This window comes from Fundulus heteroclitus, unplaced genomic scaffold, assembly GCF_011125445.2.
Source record: "Fundulus heteroclitus isolate FHET01 unplaced genomic scaffold, MU-UCD_Fhet_4.1 scaffold_63, whole genome shotgun sequence".
Classification (NCBI taxonomy): Eukaryota; Metazoa; Chordata; class Actinopteri; order Cyprinodontiformes; family Fundulidae; genus Fundulus; species Fundulus heteroclitus.
In genome coordinates this window covers 1,397,121-1,417,624 of record NW_023397066.1, presented here as the reverse complement: position 1 = coordinate 1,417,624, position 20,504 = coordinate 1,397,121, and the positions used below count along the sequence as shown (strand labels likewise).

The following is a 20,504-nucleotide window of genomic DNA, read 5'->3' as shown; positions in this document are numbered from 1 at the left end:
TGTCCCCAAGGAGCCGCCGCTGATCAGGATGAAGATAGGTGTTGGGTGGGGACCTTTTTACTTTTCTTAACCCAGATTGGTAAACCTTACTGATATCACTGATAGTAAACTAATAAAAATGCTTATTATCACAACTAAACAGTGCAGAATCCACGGCGTGTCAGCCCACAGATCACACTGCTGCTGCTGATTGGCTGCTCAGCTCAAGCTGCTGGCTGCTTTCATCGTCTTCATTTGAATCTGACAACAGAGGAAAAAATCTGCCTCACATGATGCAGAAACACTAAAAACATTCATGTTCCCACAGAGACATTCAGCTTGGTGCTGAATTTAGGATCACAGACTGTTATTAAATAACCAGAAGATGGCGCTGCTGCGTTGCGACTGATTCACAGTCAGTGCCAAAATAAAAAGCAGCTTCAAGACAACTAAGAATATTGTTTAACTGAATTCATTTAATTCTATATAATTCTTAAAAAAGACTTGAAAGACATTATATATATATATATATATATATATATATATATATATATATATATATATATATATATATATATATATATAATATAAAGAACAGAGAAATAATCTGTTTTAAAAAGTTCTCATCCTGTGGTGTTTGTCCAGCACCACTCCAGTCCAGCAGAGGGCGGTAAATGGACCAATCAGCTGCTTTGTCTCAGTGACGTCCACCGGAAGTGAACCTAAAAGGCTCCAGCAGCAGCTCAGCTGGAAGACGGTTGTGTTTTCGTTTCTCAGCTGAATCTCTGCGTAGTTTCAGCAACAATGTCTTCAGTTCAGCATCTGAGAGAGTTTATCAGAGAGCGACTAACTGCTGCTGCTGAAGAAATCTTCTCAGAGGTTGAGAAAACCATCGTCCGCTACGAGGAAGACGCCAGACGGCTGGAAAGCTGCTGGAGACCCCAGATAAAACTCCCCACCACCGGTATGGAGCTGCATGGAGCCGCTGGCTCATAAACCTCTGGTTCAGAAACGGATCTCAGTCTCTTTGTGCCGCAGCAGCTCCGCAAAAGTCGCGATTTCGCCGCAGTTTGCGTCTGATTCTCAGCTTCCGCTTTGGCTCTGCGGGGAAATCCCGTTTTAGAGTCATAAGGAATCCGATGAAGCTCTGCTTAAAATCTAATATATTTAAAAGGGTTCTGATTTAATGAGATCCAGTCTAATCTGCGCTGAGCGGCTCTACAGCTGCGCTTTGTTTGTTCCTCCACATCTGGACCAGAACGTTGTTCATGGTTTTCAGTATGAACCAAATTCATTTGGTTTTAACTCCAATAAACAGACTAAAACCAAATCATTCCAGCCCTAACTGACCTAATGATGCCACATTTTGTTTTGATCTACTTTAATGTCTAATACTGCATGTCTGAAATGCTCTATAGAAATAAAGCTTACTAAGCTTATATATATATAAGATATAAAATATCTTAATAAAAAGAGAGATCAGCTGGAATTATTTCTCGGCTTGTTTTTGCAAATGCAGGTTTATTAACGTTTTAAAACAGTTTTAGTAATCATAGAACAATGATTCATCATGGGCTCAATAAGATGAACTTTTAAAAAAGGTTTACCCAGAGACAATTAAAGGTTTGTGGATCAGAACCAGCTTTATTTCCCAGGTATGTTTTCACAAACGAGGACTTTTCCTCTGGATCGTACAATAATGCAGCGAAGGGAACGTCTGCAGACGGAGATGATCACAATGAGCCTTCCTGTGGGACAGAGAGGGAAGTTTTTTTTATTTAATTCAGAAGTTTACATACAGTTTCTTTGTATTTGGTCTTGGTTATCCTTCCAGGTTACTTACACTGGTCTGCCTGGTTCACTTTATAAACCGTGTCCAGTCGCTGGACTGAGCTCAGGTGTTGTGGCGTCTTCAGAACATTGACTTTGTTGTCCTTAATCCACTTCTGATCTGACGGGCCGCTTTCCATTACAAAGATGCTTCATTATTTCCTTATCGTGTTCATTCCCTATGATACCAGGATTTGTTTTTAAGTGCATCAGGTTCTGATGCAAAACACCCCCCACACCATGATGCTGCCTCCTCCGCACGTCATTGATGGGATGGTGCTGTGAGGCTTGCAGGCGGACCCTTTTCCTCCAAATGTAACGCTGGTCTTTATGGCCAAAAGATCAATTTGCTGACTGTGATCCTGCATTCTTTGTTTCCCCTGGAGTGAGACCATCTTCCTCTCTGAGTGGCCCTTCAGGCCATGACTGCACACGACTCATTCCACTGTGGATGATCAGGCTCTCTGACCAGCTTCAGCATCATCTTCTCAAGCTCTCTAACTTTTGTTCAGGGCTTCATTGAAACGTTTTATTAATAACAGCATCATAAAGTTATGAGTTGCTTCTTCACTATACATGTTCCTCTGAAAGGTGATGCTGGTTTGCTGTGTTTTTGTTCTTTTACAATAAGGCGCATAGGAGGCGACGCGTGAGAAGGGGAAGGAGGCGTGGCTTGATGCACATCTTGTCTTGGTCTATAGACCTAGAGGTGAAATATATCTTATTGCTCCTTTAAATATAAATGTTTGATCAGTTGAACCTTCATGCATCTGGACATTGGAGCCATGGTTGAACCAGACTTGTGGAGATCTGCAGCTCTCTCTGTCTTCCTGTTTTTTTCCTGTTTTATTATTATGCAGAATTAGATGTGGTGAGCAGAATAACTTTAGATGGTTTTGCAGAGTTTAGGGAACAATGGGTTCGACAACTTTTCCTGTTTGTGCTTCTAAGCAAACTTTATATGTAGCTGTGTTTATGTTAGGAGCTTAAGGCGTGATTCTCAGAGTTTTACTTCTTCTCGTTAGAGCGACATGGCTTAAAAATAAAGTCTTTGATTTCATTATAAACAAATGTTTCCTCCTTTTCATTTCACTAAAAGAAATTAAATAGATTGTTTTAAAAAACAGCTTTTATTTCAAGCATTTAATCTGGGAGTTAATCAGAATTCAAAGTGCAACTAAATCCAAGCAGTAAAACATGCTGGCGGCCATGTTTGCTGCTAGTGGTTTTACTCTGAGCTAAGGACAGGCTTTAATCAGAATCATAAATACTTTAATAATCCCAGAGGGAAATTGTTGTTTCAGTACAATCGCCATAACATAAACAAACAAACAGCCTTACACGGTGCCCACATGGCGCTGCCATTACTCTGTGAAAAGATGGAAGCCACAGAAAAGGAAGGTGGGAGGGAAAAAACATAACTCATACTTTATCCTATAACAGGATACAGTTTGAGATATCAAAAACCTCTTGCACAAAAAGCACAAATAGGACGAGACACATATAGCAGAAGGTAAACATTTGAGACTAGTCGCGTGTAATTTCATCAGTTTATATGAGCATCAGTTATGTGTGTCTGTTTGGGTGAAAGTGTTTATATTTCCATAAACGCTCTCCAGCGGCCATTGTCTTTGATGTTATCAGCCGGCCAACAGTTCAGAAAGCATCCGCAGGTCTCAGCGGGGGAGGAGGGAGCAGGGGAGAGTTCTGAGCATTCTACACCATAACAATCCAGGAGTAGAGATAGGGAGGGCAAATATGTTATTTGTTATGAGACAGCTGCCCTGCCTTTCCTGTCAGCTTTAAGTCTTTTGCTGGCTCCAAATGGTAAATCCAATTTTCCAAATTAGTTGGGCTTTTCTGCGTTACACTTCCAGATATTATCCCATCTCCCCTTGAGTTCAACCATCGAAGCCAGTCTGCGTACCAGCACATCCAGATTTTAGGCTCTGCTTCTCCACCTTCCAGAACTGTCCGTTCACCGCCTTAGTGAGCGCGTCATATGCAGCCAGCAGCCTGATCAATGCCAAATGGCTACCGACATCCGCTGTATTTGCTGATACATCAAAAATCCACCAAATCCAATAAGTAGAAATCCAAGTATCCTGAATTCAAACATGCAAACGTTTCAAACGTCCAGGAATGACAAAGTCGAAAGACACACCGTTTTCCATCCAAGAATATAGGGTGTATCCCACAAAATTAGTCAAATCAGGACCGGTCGGGTCCGCCTTTCGTTGCCTACCCGTCAAAAAAAAATTATCAATAGCATTGAGAGACCAGCTTACCAGATCCATTCATTTTCAGAGTTCGGTTGATATGAAATAAGTGCTCTGAAAGAGAAGACATAGTAGCAGAAGCAGGAGAGAATAATTTAATTAAACGATTAAATAAAAGTGCCTCGTATTATGGTAAAAGAAAAGTTATTTATATTTTCCTAAAAATATATGCAGCATTGCATGCTATTCTTTTTATGGAAGCCAACTGAGTTAATTGGCAAAATGAAAACCAGATCTTTCAAACAAATTGTAAATTCAAATGAATCAATTAAATAAATGCATCACCAAGCTCCATTTCTCGTGTATCAAGCTACAAAATAAATCACAATAGAATCTGGAGCTACAGGTCAGGATGTCTGGCCTGAACAAAACTGATGCATGACTAGAGCTGGGTGATAATTCACTAACAATAAATATGGATAATAGAAAAAAAAAAGGTCAATAAAAAGTTCGGTAGAATAACAGTTTGCCTTCCTTTTGCATTATAGCCAATCATGTAGGTTAATATTACAGTTATTACGTCCTCCCAACCAATCACAATGCAGAACCAGGAGCCAAGCCCGGCCCCCTTTAAAGAGTTCAGGGAGCATGCTTTATCTTTTCTTTTCTAAAAATTTACAGTTTTGGTAAAAAGTTGGTTGAATAAAGCGTTTGTGTGTCTGTATCTAAAAAATAGCTCATTAAGCAACAGCATAAAAAGCCCAGGGCTGCACTTAAAATAATTTTAAGTTTTGAATTTTTTGATAATAATCAATCTCGATCAATATTTCTATTTTATTAATATACTGTTTTTTTCTATATCCTCCATCCCTATGCATGGCAGCCACTAAGTCAATGAACTCTTGTGTTTGTTGTCCCTCCAGACCTCCAGAAGCAACATGGCAGCAACCAGGAGGAGGTTCTGGCTGAGCAGCAGCTCTTTGATCCGTGGAGGCTGCCCAGCGCACACCCAGAGGAACCAGAACCCTTAAACCTTAAAGTGACCCAGGAGGAGCTGGAACCCCAGATTAAAGAGGAACAGGAGGAACCAGAACCGCCACACATTAAGGAGGAACAGGAGGAGCTCTCTCTGGAGGTCGAGCAGTTTGTCTTGAAGGAGGAAACTCTTACCTTCATGGAGGTGCCCACTTATCAAGAAAGACACTTTGGTGAAGCAGCTGCGAGTGACGAGCAGCTGTACTCTGGGGATTTTAATGACGATCAGAACCATGAAGGAAGCTACTCTCCTGTGTCAGAGAGTCGGTCCGATTCTGTCCCAGACACTCCCATAACCTGCGATGTTTGTTTGAAAGGCTTCAAATCGAAGTACAGCTTATACCGCCACCAGAGGATCCACTCAGGTGTGAAGGCACACACCTGTTCCATATGTTTCAAAAGGTTCACCCAGGGTTCCCATTTAAGAGCCCACATGAGGTCCCACACTGGGGAGAGGCCATTTTCCTGTGAAACGTGTGGGAAAAGCTACACACAAGTTGGCGGTTTAAACGCTCACATGAGAACCCACACGGGCGAGAGGCCGTACTCCTGTGAGATATGTGGTAAAAGTTTTATCAGTTGTGCTAACCTGATCTGCCACCGGGGAACCCACACCTGTGAGAGGGCGTTCTCGTGTGAAACGTGCGGAAAAAGCTTCATTCAGAAGAGGAGCTTGAACGCGCACATGCGAATCCACACGGGTGAGGGGCGATGTTCGTGTGAAACGTGTGGGAAGAGCTTCACAGACAGGTGGTTCCTGAACGCCCACAGAAGAATCCACACGGGCGAGAAGCTCTACTCCTGCAAAACCTGCGGGAAAAGCTTCTCTAAGAACTCCACCTTAAAAGTCCACATGATCACGCACACCGGCGACAGGCCCTATTTATGCGACATGTGTGGAAAGGCTTGTATCAGCAGAAGTTACCTGAAAGTCCACATGAGGACCCACACAGGCGAGAGGCCGTTCACGTGTGGGAAATGTGGAAAGAGTTTCATTCAAAGCGGTAATTTAAACGTCCACATGAGAAGCCACGCAGAGGAAAGGTAGAAACTCTGTTGATTTGTGTCTTCTGCCTCTTTTTGGACCAGTTTAGAAGTTTTTCAATGACTGATTATAACAAATGATTGATTTTTGTTCTCCTCAAAATGTTTGCATATAAGTTTCACTCAAAGTATTTTTTTTTGCATCCAACAAGACTAAATAGAGACAGTAGCTATGTTTACATGCATAAAATGTCACAATCGGATTGAAATGTACTCAGAATACAAAAAAACCCCAAAAAAATCCTTATTTTACCGTTTAAATGGGCAAACAGTCTAATTCTATCTAATAATGTGCATTTATAGGCACCTGACTTTATTCAGAATAGAACCTCTCTGACATGCGCAGTTATCACATTTCCCTTACAAAACGTCAGAAGAAGAACTTCTGTCTTTGCTGAACAACAAAAAACAGTAAACAAAGCAGTATTATATGAGTTTGTTTGTCTTCCGAGTACCCAGACTGGACTTGCATCAGGTTCTAGCTACAGTAGAGATGTTATTGAATAAATAATAATTTTGAGCACTTTTAATGTTTTGAATTGAAAAGTTGTATCGTGAGCACCAACAGTTTTGCTTCCTGCCGTATTTCTGCCATTAAATGTGGAAATGTGTCACGTTTACATCAGGTGCACATGCGCACTGGGGTCAGTTTACCTCATTCAGAGTAACTTAATCCTGACAAGCGCTTATATACACAATGATCAGATTATCAATCAGCATAAACCACCCAGGTCATTTGGATTACAATCTAATTATGATTAAACTTCATCCGATCATCATATTCCGATTAGCTTGTCAGAGGCTTCTTCAAATGCACTGCAATACAGAAAAGCTACAAGAGATCTGTTCCTGCCAGCAGCCATCAGTATCTACAACAACTCTGTAAAGAATGTGTATCCATAGGATTTACAACATTTAATTTCCCTTTGCATCAATAAAATGTATCAAAATTTTAACCTACAAGACACATTTGTATTCCGATTGGCCCTTTTATTCTAACTACTTTTGTTCTTGTAAACGTAGCTACTCTCCAATTTTTTAAGCATTATGTGAAGACAGTGACACTTTACCATGACAAAAATAAATCAAAATAAGCTCTTGTTATGTATGTATTTCCAAAATAATGAGACCAAAATTGGAAATCAACACAAATGCGTCTTAATTTAGTAAAAGCAAATAATCTTTCTGTTACACCCTGAAGTAAAATTAAATGTAAGAGATTCAAACTTCAAAATCACTAATATTTATTTATGTATTTAACTTTTGGTTGTTGTAATATGCTTTAAATCGTTATCTTTACAAATAAATGTGATTAAAATAGGAAGTAGAAATGATGCATTTAGTTTTCTGCATGGCATCTAAATATGCAGGCGGATGATTTGGCGAAATTAAGGGTGCTTATAAACGTTAAAAAAATTATTCTGCAGTATTTTAGATAATTCATCCTTCCGTTAAGTTTTCCTGACAGGATCAGAACAGCTTTGCATTGTGTTTATGTCAGATTTACATAGCACTCAGCTACATAAATCCATATAAAACAAGCTTTTTCTTTGGTTTAAGGTGTTTCTGTTGGACCATCATGTCCAGTAGAAACCACTTCAGTCTTATTTGGGTTCAGTTTCATGAGAACAGAGGCCATGTGGTTCTTAAAGAAGTAAAGTGAAGAGTTCAGATTGTTCTTACTTTTACTTCAAATGACACGTGGAACCAAGTCGCTAATAAAGCTTCCATAGTCTCCATCAGGCAGACACATGTGAATCTAAAGTTTTAAGTTTTTAGGAAGAATCCATGATGTGGTAACGTATGTTTGTTTAGTAACGGATGAATAATTCACTATATGTGTGTAATCATCTAATTCCCCTGTAATAAAATGCTTTGTGCAGAACCTTTTCTGGCATCTCTTCATTATCGTCTAGTTTTTCCTCGGAGGTGACGGACCAGCTCCAGGTTCAGGGTCTGAGCTGTTTCTCCACCTGAGTAGGAACTCAGGAGCTTCCTGGAGCGATTCTCTCAGCTCAGCCGATGCTTGTAACCGTTGTTGTGTTATAAACTGAGAAGTTACAGCTAACGTGATGGAGGCTGCAGATCACAGACCCAAACAGGTGCAGGAAAGGAAGTTTGGTTCTAAAAGAACAGATTCATGGCTGCCGCTCTATAAACTCTCCTTATTCTGGAGTCATTCCATTAAACCCTCAATATTCATAACTCGTCTGCGTTTCATTTTTCTATAAACACAAAACTTCGCTATTAGACCAGTGAGGTCTGGTCGGGGGGTTTTGGACTTTTTGATGAACAGCAGACTTTAAATCAGATGAAGTTTCTAAAGCTGGAGAGGAGAAACCTGGATGAACTTCAGCGTCTCTAACTGGACCAGATGGACCTGCTGATCCCCCGGGTTCATCTCTAAAGCTCTAAAAAGTTCTTATGTATCAGAAATCTTCTGATTTCTAAGCATGCTCTACTAAACTATTGCTTTACTTATCTAGCATTGAATCGTAACTTCTTGTTCTAGTTAAAATATAAGTTCTTCATTTAAATTAAATAAGTTCCATCATTATTCAAATTTCAGGGATTTTGTTCTTCACCCTGCAGGTCGTCAGTTGACACATTGGGTATTTAGAATTAGAATAGAATAGAATTCAATTTTATTGTCATTGCACTGTCACAAGTACAAGCAACGAAATGTGTTCTCTGCATTTAACCCATCACCCTTGGGGAGCAGTGGGCTGCCATGTGCGGTGCAATCTGGGGTTAAGGGTCTTGCTCAGGGACCCAGAGTGCCGGCACTGGGGATTGAACCGGGTACTTGCATCCTTCTCTGAGTGCAAGCACACTGCTCTAACCACTAGGCCACCACTCCCCACTATTTAAAGATTTAGATCTGTACTGAAGCTGCACCAAAATGTTTTGAGGTTTATAACAAACTACTGATAATTGTTCAAATGTTTTAAGTCCTTAAAACATTTGATTTTAAATGTATTTCTTTAAAATATTGAACTTTGTTTCACACATTTAAGTTAGACTTTTAATGCAAAAAAATGGACCAATGCAGCAATTTTTCATTTTAAATTTTAAGTTTAATTTGTAGAATAAATTCTGAATTTACTTTATTTTAAATTTATTAATTTATTTCCTATTTAGTTTGAAAATAACTGCTCTCTATGAAGCTTAGCCTGTTTCCTTGTAGTAGTTTACGACCAGATTTTCCCAATCCAATTTGGCGGAACCTTTGACGTATCACAGCAGTGGGCCACCCTGCTCGACGAGGAGTGTTCGTATAAATGTCTGAGTGGCGTTGTTGTCTGAGCTGGAGATGAAAAGTCTCTGCAATCAGAGTTTATGGCGTTCAGTCTCTCAGTGAAACATTTTAATGTAAATCATCCAGTGGATGAGGAGGACTTGGATGGTTTCATGAGCCACATGGAGTGACAGCAGAACAGGGGGGGGAAACAAAAGGTTGACCTCAGTCCGACCCAACATGGAAGAACACGGCCTGTTTGACACTGAAAAAGTTTTGTACCAAACGACAAACCAGTGAGAGCCTGTTGTGTATTGAGGTGTTTTATGTTCATACTAAGATTCAAGGTAACAAACTAAAACGTGGGTTTTATGCAGTTGATAGATGATTAATTATAGGCTATTTTAGCTACACTAGGGTTTGAACAAATTGATAAAGTCCAATAGTTTCCACTCAGATCACTTTGGGAAAACAGATTTTAATCAAAATTGTAACAAAGACTCAAGGTTTGTGACTTTGTTGAGGAAAATGATTCACTCTTTGAGTCTTAAAGTAGGATGCAGGTTAAAACGTACAGTAAAAGTGATTTTCTTTGGTCCCTATGTTTTATTATGAACCTTTGTTGCCCAGCTCAGGATTTTAACAACACATTTCCATTTAGTTATCTCAGCATGATACCAACAGGTGCCCTAATATCACCAACATAACTTTATAACACAAGTTCACACCAACAGGAAGTGTTTGTTAACACCTTTCAGTCCCGGCCTGCTGATCAGATACCTGATTGATAATTGACCACAACATTCTGATTGGACGGTTGGTGTCTATGAGCCCGCCTCCAGCTCCTGATGACAGCAGCTTTACCATCATTACCTTGTTACACGTTTTTAAAAATATATATTTTTTAATTAAGTTTAGTAACAGAGTTTTTTATTTTGCAATATAGGTCCCAGTCAAGTTTATTTCCTGTAATAACTGCTGTTCTTTTCATTTAATCTCTCATTTTCAGAGTGTTTCACTACATTATCTAACCAGGAGGTGGCAGTGTTCTAGACAGTAAACGTGTTAAAAGGTGCATGTTTCTGTATTAAAGGCAATGATAAAAATGTTTAACTTCAGACCAGCGTATGGTTTTTATGTTATCAACAAACATATAATGTTTTAACATTCCAAAGCATCTCTTAAATATAACCAGGGCTTCAGGTCCACTCAGCTTGGTTGTTGGTACAGTTATAAAAAGATTATTACCACCGCTGCCATAAACAACAAACAATATCTGTCTTCAAAGCTCGGAACGGTTTATGAAAATGTGATATACACAAGTAAATGTTCTGGAAGCATCATTTGTAACACATATTCCTGTAGGCATATTTGTTATTTCAGTCAGTCCGCATGTATTAGCAGTGGTCCATAATTTGTTTTTTTTTAATACTTTTCAAATGGCAGTATATGGAGAACCAGTCAATCTTTAGGTCACCAATAAAGTAGATTTCCTGACCCAAAGTAATGTTTTTATCCAGCATTTCACAGATGGTGTCGGACTATAAACTGTTGGCACTTGATAGACGGTACCAGCAACACATGTATTGGTTTTCCATGAAGCAGATGTACTTTAAAGCATAATAATTATGTGTTAAAGTTCATCAGATCAATACAAATTTTTACTGAAAGGTGATTCTGATTATAAAACGCAACTTCACCACTAAATACAGTTCTATAATTTCTGTAGCTGTTATACCCTTAATTTATTAAGATATGTATTTTATATTCATTTAACAGTTTTGTAACTTATTCCTGAGACTGTTTATGTTAATATATCCCTTACCAGGGAGGCTTAAGAGTGTGATTCCTCTGTAATTGGAACACACCCTCCAACCCCTTTTTTAAATAGGGGGACCACCACCCCAGTCTGCCAATCCAGAGGAACTGCCCCCGATGTCCACGCTATGCTGCAGAGCCGCGTTAACCAACACAGCCCCACAACATCCAGAGCCTTAAGGTACTCAGGGTGAATCTCATCCACCCCCGGGGCCTTGCCACCGAGGAGCTTTTTAACAACCTCGGCAACCTCAGCACCAGAGATGGGAGAACCAGACCCAGAGTCGAGGTCGGCAGCACGCCACCCCCCACTATAAACATAGTTGGTACTGCGTTCTTCACTCCTTCACCAAACAATCAGATTCTTCTGCTTGTTAATCACAGCAGGAGGCTGACTGACAAGGAGGCGGGTCTAAGCAAAACAAATTATAAAATAAATTAATGAATAAACAGTAGCTCTACCATTCACATAACCTTAGCTCTGTAACATTAATAATTTGGCAAAAATTAAATTACTCTAATTCTTAATAGGCTCCAACAGAGAGCTAAAGGTCTCAGCAGTGACTCTGAAGACTTTGTCTGATAGAAACCAGTGGAGAGCAGATCCACAGAGAGCAAACCAGTCTGAAGTGAACTAAACCAAAGATCAGCTCTGATAGAGACATACAGACTCCTCTGACGGCTCTACAGGAGGTTTTTATTCAGCCATCAGTGACTGAAACGAGAATGGAGCTGAACCAACATGGCCGTCTGGTTCTGCTGTGGTCTTCAGAGGAACACAACAACAGACTTGTTTGTGTCGGTGGTTTGTGTGTTTTTCTCAGTGTGGTTTGTGTTGCTCTGATCAGTGAGAACAGAAATACAGTCGGCTGCTTTGTTTGTTCCTGCTAACTAAATTCTCTCCTGTTGCACCATCAGAAAATACAGATGAGCAAAGTTCTAATTATCATTATCAGCATTTATTTGTGTCATTAAACAGATTGAGCTGTTTTCAGTCTGATCAGCTCTGAGTTCAGGGTCTGAACTGTTTCTCTCCCTGATGAAGAACACAGGTGCTTCCTGGAATGATTCTTTCAGCTCAGCCGATGCTTGTAACTGTCATTGTGTAATTAAAGTGAAAAGCCACAGCTAACAGTGTGAAGGCAGCAGAGCACAAACCCACACAGCTACAGGAAATGAAGTCTGATTGGCTGTCAGCAGTTTGTTCTGCTCTAATAACCACTGAGAACAGATTCATATCTGCTGCTCTACAAACATCTAGCCTCTGTGGTTTGTTTCTGCTTCCTGGAAACATTTCATCTGTTTTTATTTAAATTAACATTACAGCTAATTGATTGTGAAGGTGAAGGCCTCAGGAATTAGTTTCCAGAACCATCATCATTATTTCCTCATTGTTCTCCCGTTGAATCCCACTGACTGCCTGAGCTCCAGTTGATGAAATTATTTCAGCTTCTGGTGAATACGGTCCTCATGAGGACAACATTCAGACTTCAGTCCAGATTGATCAAACCTCTGGATGCTTGTTTTTAGCCACAGGAGCTTTAAAGTAGCTCGCTCTGCTGTTTGTTCATGTGTGGAAACAACAGTGTCATCAGCGTAGAGGTTTATATTCTCACAGTGAGATGATTCAGACAAAAACCTAAATGATCAGAGAACATCTAGCTGAACCTGCTGGTAAACCCTTTACTGATTAAATTCACATCATTTAAATGTTGATATAAAAGTGAAAAATGTTTCAACAATAATGTATGAGTTTATTAAACTACTGAATGTGCAGGAAAAAAATCTGTGCTTACAAGAAAGGAATCACAGTAAAATGCAGAAACATGAAAGCAAGCTTTACTTTCTCCACTCTCTCCTTTATAACATTGTGAATACTGATGAAAGTGATGAATGTGATAAATTGCTGAGATGTGATGGTGCTAAAAGCTGGAGAGAAAGCAGAGAGTCAGCGTGTGTTCAGGTGGTGGACGGTCCCTGGTTTGTGAGCATCATCAGCAGAGAGAGTCCACAGCAGTACACCAGACTCTTGACTATCAGCACTGTGTAGAGCAGGCAGAGCAGCTTCACCCTGCACTCAGACTGGAAGGACACTGGCAGCTTCACTGGCAGCTGAGGAGGGACAGAAGCTGCTGCTGGATCAGGACCTGGAGGTGCTGCTGGATCAGGACCTGGAGGTGCTGCTGGATCAGGACCTGAAGGTGCTGCTGGATCAGGACCTGAAGGTGCTGCTGATGGTGGAGACCTTGTTGTTGGAGCTGGACGTTCTGGAAGAAAATAAGTCCAGCAGTTCAGTCATAGTGTGAAATGACCAACATGAAACTGAATCTCTGCTGAACTCGTGTTCTGCTTTTCGTACCTTGGATCTGGGTTTGGTTTATAACTTTGCCAGTTTCATGCTGAACTTCACAGATGTATTCATAATCATAGAGAGCATCATCATTAACCAGCCTGATGCTGGCAGAACTTCTTGACCCGCTGAGCTTCTTTTCTTTCTCCTCAGCAGGGAGCGGCTTCTCCTGTTTGCTGCTCTGCTCCCGTCTTTTCCAGGAGATCTGGACCAGAGGAGGAAACATGCTGGAGGCCAGACACATCAGAGCCGTCTTTCCCTTCTTAGCTGCATGTTCTGTTTTTACCGGACACACAGTCACCACAGGCTTCTTCTCCTCTGTTCCTAGAGACAGCAGCAACAAGCAGCACAGACAGAGTCAGCAGCAGCTTCCAGCTCTGGTCCTTAAAATTACAGAGCTGGAAAAAGTATTTACAGATTTGTTCAGGGTTGTTTCACATGAAACTTAAATGTTTCCGATCTCCAAAGTACCATGAAGCATTTCTTCACAACCAGTTCGTGCATCTGATAAAACCTGTTGTCTCATTTCTGTATTAAAATAACAAAAAATGCTTTGCTGTAAAATGTATTTGAATTTATTTCTAATTTGAAGGCAGTGAAAATTTTAATCTAATAATTTTTTTCTGTTATATTTTCACAGAGGATATTATGTGTCTAATTTTTGTACATGTGGTCCTTTAAACTACAAAGCCGGGAGAAGTAGTTATGCCCTTACAGATTTATTCTGGTTTTATTTATGTTAAACTTAAAACTTTATGTTCACCAAAGCACCATAAGGTCACGTCAACCACTACAAACAAATTATTCACTGTCAAAATAATTCTCCTCATTTGAATGGAGTGAAAATCTTTATTTATTAATATTTTTCTTTTACATTTTTATTTATGTACATAATTGGTTTATATGTTATATAGTTAACATAATGTATATCTTCTTAATTACTTGGTGTAATGACATAAACCAGAACTGTTTCCTACTATAACATCACATTTTTTAACTTTGTCTGGTTTTTGTTGTTCTTTTTAATGTCAACTATGAAAACTAAACTAAACATTTTCATATCAAAGATAAATTAAGATATACAAAAAGCTGTTTGAAGGGGATGATTTAATTTAATATAAATGGATTTTTTACTAAAAACATCTCAAACAGCAGCACATCATGACCAGATTCATCCTGGAGGTCCCAGAAGAACCCAGAACAACATCTAAAGCTCTGCAGGCCTCACTGAACCATGACCTCTAAGGTCGGAGGTCATAGTTCAACAATACGACAGAGAGACTGGACCAAAATGGCCTGACTGGGAGATTTACAACGCAAGGCAGGTTTATTATGAAGCATTTTTCAGTAACCAGATTATTCAAAGTGCTGACCAGAACTACTGCTGACCCAAAAGAGACTGGTGTCGTTCACAATCCACCGTCATTAGATTAATATGCAGTTATATCAAATATCAGGCTGTCTGTTTTATTTCCTTACTTAACAAATTAATACTTTATTTGGGTTTTCCATTAATTTCCCATACATTTTATTCACAAAGCATAACGAACAGACCCGTAAGGTGGAGGAGCAGAGCCACAAGCTTGATGTGCTGGAACGCAGACTTGCTTCGGTGGCTGAACTCAAAAGGGGAAATGGAATAAAATCTGGGTGTGAAACGCGGAAAAGAGCCCAACGAATTTGGAATATTGGATTCGCCATGTGGAGCCAGCAATGAAAGTGTTGCAGCTTGTCCTCATAACAAATAAAGTATTTGGATTACGCCTCCCCTATCTAGTCACTCCTGGATTGTTATGGTGTAGAGAGTTCAGAACTACCCCCCCGCTCCCTACTCCCCACGGACATCTGTGGATGCTCTGAACTGTGGGCCAGTGATGACATCAAGGACGATGGCCTCTGGAGAGAGTTCATGACATATACAATCTTTCACCCAAACACACACGCATAACTGATGCACAAAACAACAGACGAACTTCATGCACTAGACTCCAAGGTTAATGTAACGTTTCTGGTACTGGAGCTGCTAATTGCAATCAGCGCACCTGCGCTGCCTTCACCTCTACCGGCTTATAAGCCCTGCGCCTCGCAGCCTCCAGTGCCAGAACGTCTCGAGCCTCACGGTGAGAACTTCCAGCCATTTTTCTGAGAGTCTGTCTGCCTGTCTGCCTGTCGACCCGTTTTGCCCCTGTTTTTTGAGCCAGCCTGAACCCCGTTGGATTTGTCTGCCCGCCTGAGTTCTGTTCTTCAGCCTCAGAGATGTGGACTGCCTCCCTGTGTTTCGGACCCTGCCAGCCTGTAAGTTTCTGAGATTGCCTACCCTTTGATTATTGTGATTCTGGATTTGGATGTGGACCTGGACCTGGACCCGTCTCTGGATTCTCCCTCGGAAACCTCTGCTGGATTAAACGGATATCCCTCCCGTCAAAGAACCGGACCGGACCTGGACAAAGAACTGGATAGCCCCTTCACGGACCCTGCTGCTTCCTGGAAACCAGACGCTGCTAAACAAGCCGTCCTCGTGCCCCAGGTTAGTGACTCAGCTCCGTGTAATATTCCCTCTGTACCCCGCTGGTCACTAACTTACCACTCTGCCTTCAGGAACCGCCAGAGGCTGTGTGCTGCTGCACAAACCAGGGGGGTCCGCGCCGCCACCATCTTTAATAAACTGTTAAAGTTTTACTCACTCGTTTTCGGGTATTTCTTGGGTCCATCCATATTCATTACAGTTAACCCCTGCATAAACGTTTTCTCGTCATATGTGCTTTTCTCCTGCAAGGTTTTTTAAAATCTCAAACTATATCCTGGAATTAGGATAAAGTGTGAAATCTGTCTTTTTTTCCTCTCCCTTCCCAAATGTGGCTCCTATCTTTCCACAGAGTTAAAGACAGGGCTCTATGGCAACCATGTCAGCAAGGCCTCAGTTAATCATTTCCCCCAAATGTTTGTGATGTATGTGATGGACGGTTGTACTGGAACTGTAATTTCCTCTGGGATTATTAAAGTATTTCTAATTCTGATTTGGATTCTGATTTTTACATAAAATAAAACTTTTTACACCTGTTGTCTCAGTTTAGATTTACTTAGGTTTTTCTCCAAATTGATTAGATCTGATCATTTTTAAATGATTACACATTAAATACTTTTAGCAGCAGGATTAGAAGCAGATAAACTGAGATTAGTTTTACAGAAAAATTTTATACCAGTGAAATAAAAGGTCCTGTAATTCCTGAAGCAACATAAAGCGACTTTATAAACATCTTAGTTTCTCTGCAGTTTTTCTTTAGTTTGTTATATTTCTGTTTAATTTAATAGAAATAAAAGTTGAACAACTTTAAACAACAGCATTTATTACCTGAATATTTTTCATTAATCATAAAAAGTAATTTGCCTACAGAGTGCCCTACCGATCAGCGTATTGATGTATCGATGTGTGCATTAGTGAGTGCAATGGGGTGAAATTGGCTTTAGTGTAAAACTTACCATTTGACGAAATATACATTTTGTTGTTAATTTATGCTTAGAATTGTTATCTTCAGTGAAATATTTTCTACTTTTTATTTAATTTATTTATTTTGAATTTCATTTCATAAAAACTGTCTCCCACCTCTCGCCCAGTGAGTGCAGGAGATAAACACCAACCACCCAGCACCCTGGCACAGAAACTGAGGCATAGGAAATGGACAGATGGGTTTCATATAACCTTTAACATTTATTTTATAACTGTGACAAATTTTATTCTAAACAACAATAAGCAGAAACACTTTTAAGTGAAAACATCCGTCTCATTCTGTGATTAATTAAGATCAAATATGAATTTTATCATCTTCAACATCTGACAGTAAACATATTTAAGCTTCAACATGTTGACTCTAAATGATATTTTTGTGCATCAAGTTTTCTCTCTGTGACAGAAATGAAAGAGAAAAGGCGTCAGAGGAAAGAAGCTGTGCAGTAAACGGGCCGGGCTCCGGGTTCTGACCCAGAACGGCTGCATCCAGGAGCCACAGGGTGAGAACGTGGTGCCGCTGCTCTCCCCACTGATCCACCCTGCAGCCTCACTGAACACTGTTTAAAAGCAGCAGAAGAAAATCCTTTGATTCATGGCAGCAAAATGCTTCTGTTGCTCCACTCTGAACTTAAAACCAGAACCAGAAACTTTGGACCTTTGGACTCATTTTCAGCAGATTTCATCTCTGCTGATCAGAAACATTCAGGATTTATTACCAAGAAACTTTACAACCTTTAGAAACTTAAATGTTTGATTCAGTCAGAGACATTTTTGATTCTTTTCTCTTTAATTTATATTTTCATTTGATGGATTTTCAGCAGATTAAAATGGATTATTAAAACAATAAATTAATAAGTAGTTTAAAATCCTGAAGCAGCAGAAAGTGACTTTAAACACATTTTAACTTCAATAATAAACAATAAATCTTGGTTCTTACCTACAAACAGTTTGGTTCCAGAACCAAAGAGGTAGTTCCGTCCCCCACAGTAAGAAGGACTGATACAAAAACCTTTCTGCTGTTTTTCAGTCTGATTATCTTCAGTTTTTCTCTCTCAGCTTCATGTAACACTGAGTTTTAGCTGTTAGTAAATGTTTAAAGAAGATTTTACACTAATTAGACTTTTATCAGCAATATTAGCAGATATTACAGGATCAGAGTTACTGAAGGTTTTCACTTTCATATTTCTGAAATTATAAAAAGTATTTTATTGAATAGTTCAGAGACTTTTTTCATGTTTTTCCTAAATTCTTGATGTTTTCATGGTGAATTCTCTCCTAATGATAAAAACTAACATGTAAATGCTGAAGCAGCAGAAAGTGACTTTAAACACATGTGAACTTGTCCAATCAAACAATAAATGTTGGTTCTTACCTGTTCCATCCAGCTGCTTCCAGAAGCACAGATGGTAGCAGTATCCTCCACACAGGGACAAAGACTGCTACCAGAAGCCGTCTGCTGCTGAATGGCTCGGCTGAGGAGAAGCAGTCCAGATGATGAAGCAGGATCAGCTTTCAGCTCCATCATGTCTTTCTCTAATGTTCACATCAACATGACCGTCTCTTCTTCTCTTTTCTTTCAGCCACACTAGCAGCATGGTTCTGATGCTGATGTCAGTCAGTGGCTCGCTCCACTACTTTAGTCCACATGGACTGGATCTGGGAGTTAGTTCACATCTTCATGTTGTCCTCAGGATCAAGTGGAGGAAAGTTTGCTGCTTCTTCATGACTGGATGCAGATGTAAAAAGTGTCTGAATGAGAAGCAAGCAGTGGTGGAACATGAGCTCATGTTCAGGAGATCAGAGCTGAACTGTCTTGGAGAAGTTGCTCTGAGCTCCTGTCTGGATCCTTGGCAGAACATCAGAAATGTGCTCTGAAGGTCCAAAGTAGGAGTGAAGGAAGCTCTGCAGACATCCTGGATGAAGCCTCTCATCTATGCCAGTGTGTTTCCTTCTTTGTTGGCATGTTGTCTGGCTGAAAGTCTTCAGTGTGTTCAGTCTGAGCTGCAGCTGCTGAAATCTCCTGAGATCATGAATGCTGCTTGGTGGTCTGTGGTTTCCTGGAAGCTGAAGGTGTCATGAAGCAGAGAGAGAGCTGCGTCTGAGCTGGGAACCAAACTGCCTCCTTTAATCACTCTACCAGTGATAGAACATCAACTAATAATGTGGGTCAAAGGGAAGTTGAAATAAACAGCACTCAGTAAACCTGTGAAAACAGCTGAAAGTTCCAAAATTTCCAAAATTTCTGATTCAAATTATAATCAATCAATCAATCAATCAATCAATCAATCAATCAATCAATCAATCAATCAATTTTATTTGTCAACTGCAATTTTCATTGCAATCGAAAATTCAGTTCCAGTACAACCGTCCATCACATACACTTAACAAACATTTTGGGGGAACGATTGACTGAGGCCTTGCTTTGCCAAGGAACACAACCAGTCGGCCGCTGCTAAAAAGCGCAGCCGTTCCGGCGCATTCCTCCAAACTGCCCCAGACCCCGCTTTACACGGGGTCCCCAGGCGCTGCCCTTGAAGATCTGTTGAAAAAAGATTTACACTGGGGGAGTGGAGGGAGATAAAAAAGACAGATGCTGCACAATTTGTGTTTCCACACAAAATGTTCATCTCATCAATGACGAGACACATATATGCAGAAAGGTAAACATTTGAGTGCTGGTCGGGTAAAGTCATCTGTATTTGTGAGCATATGTGTGTCTGGGTGCATGTTGTGTGGAAATCTGTATGTCCATGAAGGCCGTCCTCCGGCAGGCAAGTGTCCTTCATGGAAAGTCTATCACTTCACAGCTCCAGCTTGACGCCTCCACAGATGTCAGCAAGGAAAGGGGGGGGGGGGGGGGGGGGGGGGGTTAGGGGATTTGTGCGATGTCGCCATAACAACTCAGGGAGAATTTGATAGCGGGGAGTCCAATTTGAAAAAACAGAATTTGTTATGAGAACAAGCTGAAACCAACTTTCTTTCAGCTTTAGAGTCTTTTTCGTCGCTGTCTCCTAGGTCCAATTCCAATAATCCAATCAATGGGCTAGTAACGTTCACACTTCCAGGTTTTATCCCATCTCACCTCTGTACCACAACCGCGGTCAGCTTATCAAGTCGTCCGTTTTGTTCATACAACGACCTCGTGATCGCGTTGGCTGCCGCTGGCAGTCTCATCAAGGCCATATTGACCGGCAGCAGCTTTTGAAGTTGTTGATACATTAAATATCCTCCGAGACCAAAAAAAGAGGAATCCAAGTATCGTAAATCCAAATAAGTAGACATCTTCTACGTCCTCAACAGAAAGAATTGAGAATTGGACCATTTCTGCCACGGGTCCAAGATGTAAAATTTGATCAATAGCGTTGAGAGACCAGCTGACGAGATCCATAATTGCCTTAGAGCTTTCGGTTGCTATGAAGAAATGGCACAAAAGACACAAAACGAAGCAAATAGCAGGAGAGTGGGGGCAGGGGCGATAGCAGA

General features: G+C 40.4%; 1 protein-coding gene and 1 long non-coding RNA gene across 2 annotated transcripts; one reads left to right on the top strand and one right to left on the bottom strand.

The window, feature by feature from the left end:
• Positions 1-695: 695 nt before the first annotated feature.
• Positions 696-8,009, top strand: LOC105922266 (zinc finger protein 664). The gene is made up of 2 exons (XM_036133508.1): positions 696-943; positions 4,952-8,009. Exons 1-2 carry the CDS (start codon positions 784-786, stop codon positions 6,109-6,111), a joined length of 1,320 nt encoding a protein of 439 aa, XP_035989401.1. The 5' UTR covers positions 696-783; the 3' UTR covers positions 6,112-8,009.
• Positions 8,010-13,309: 5,300 nt separating this feature from the next.
• LOC118561437 lies at positions 13,310-19,263 on the bottom strand. The gene is made up of 3 exons (XR_004930046.1): positions 18,394-19,263; positions 13,523-13,837; positions 13,310-13,430 (listed from the first exon to the last, which is right to left on the bottom strand). It is a non-coding gene; the product is annotated as an uncharacterized LOC118561437 (long non-coding RNA).
• Positions 19,264-20,504: the final 1,241 nt, after the last annotated feature.

Coding starts and splice junctions, on each gene's coding strand:
- LOC105922266 (XM_036133508.1), top strand. CDS start 784: ATGTCTTCAGTTCAGCATCTGAGAGAGTTTATCAGAGAGCGACTAACT. Junction 944..4,951: donor GATAAAACTCCCCACCACCG/GTATGGAGCTGC, acceptor TTGTCCCTCCAG/ACCTCCAGAAGCAACATGGC.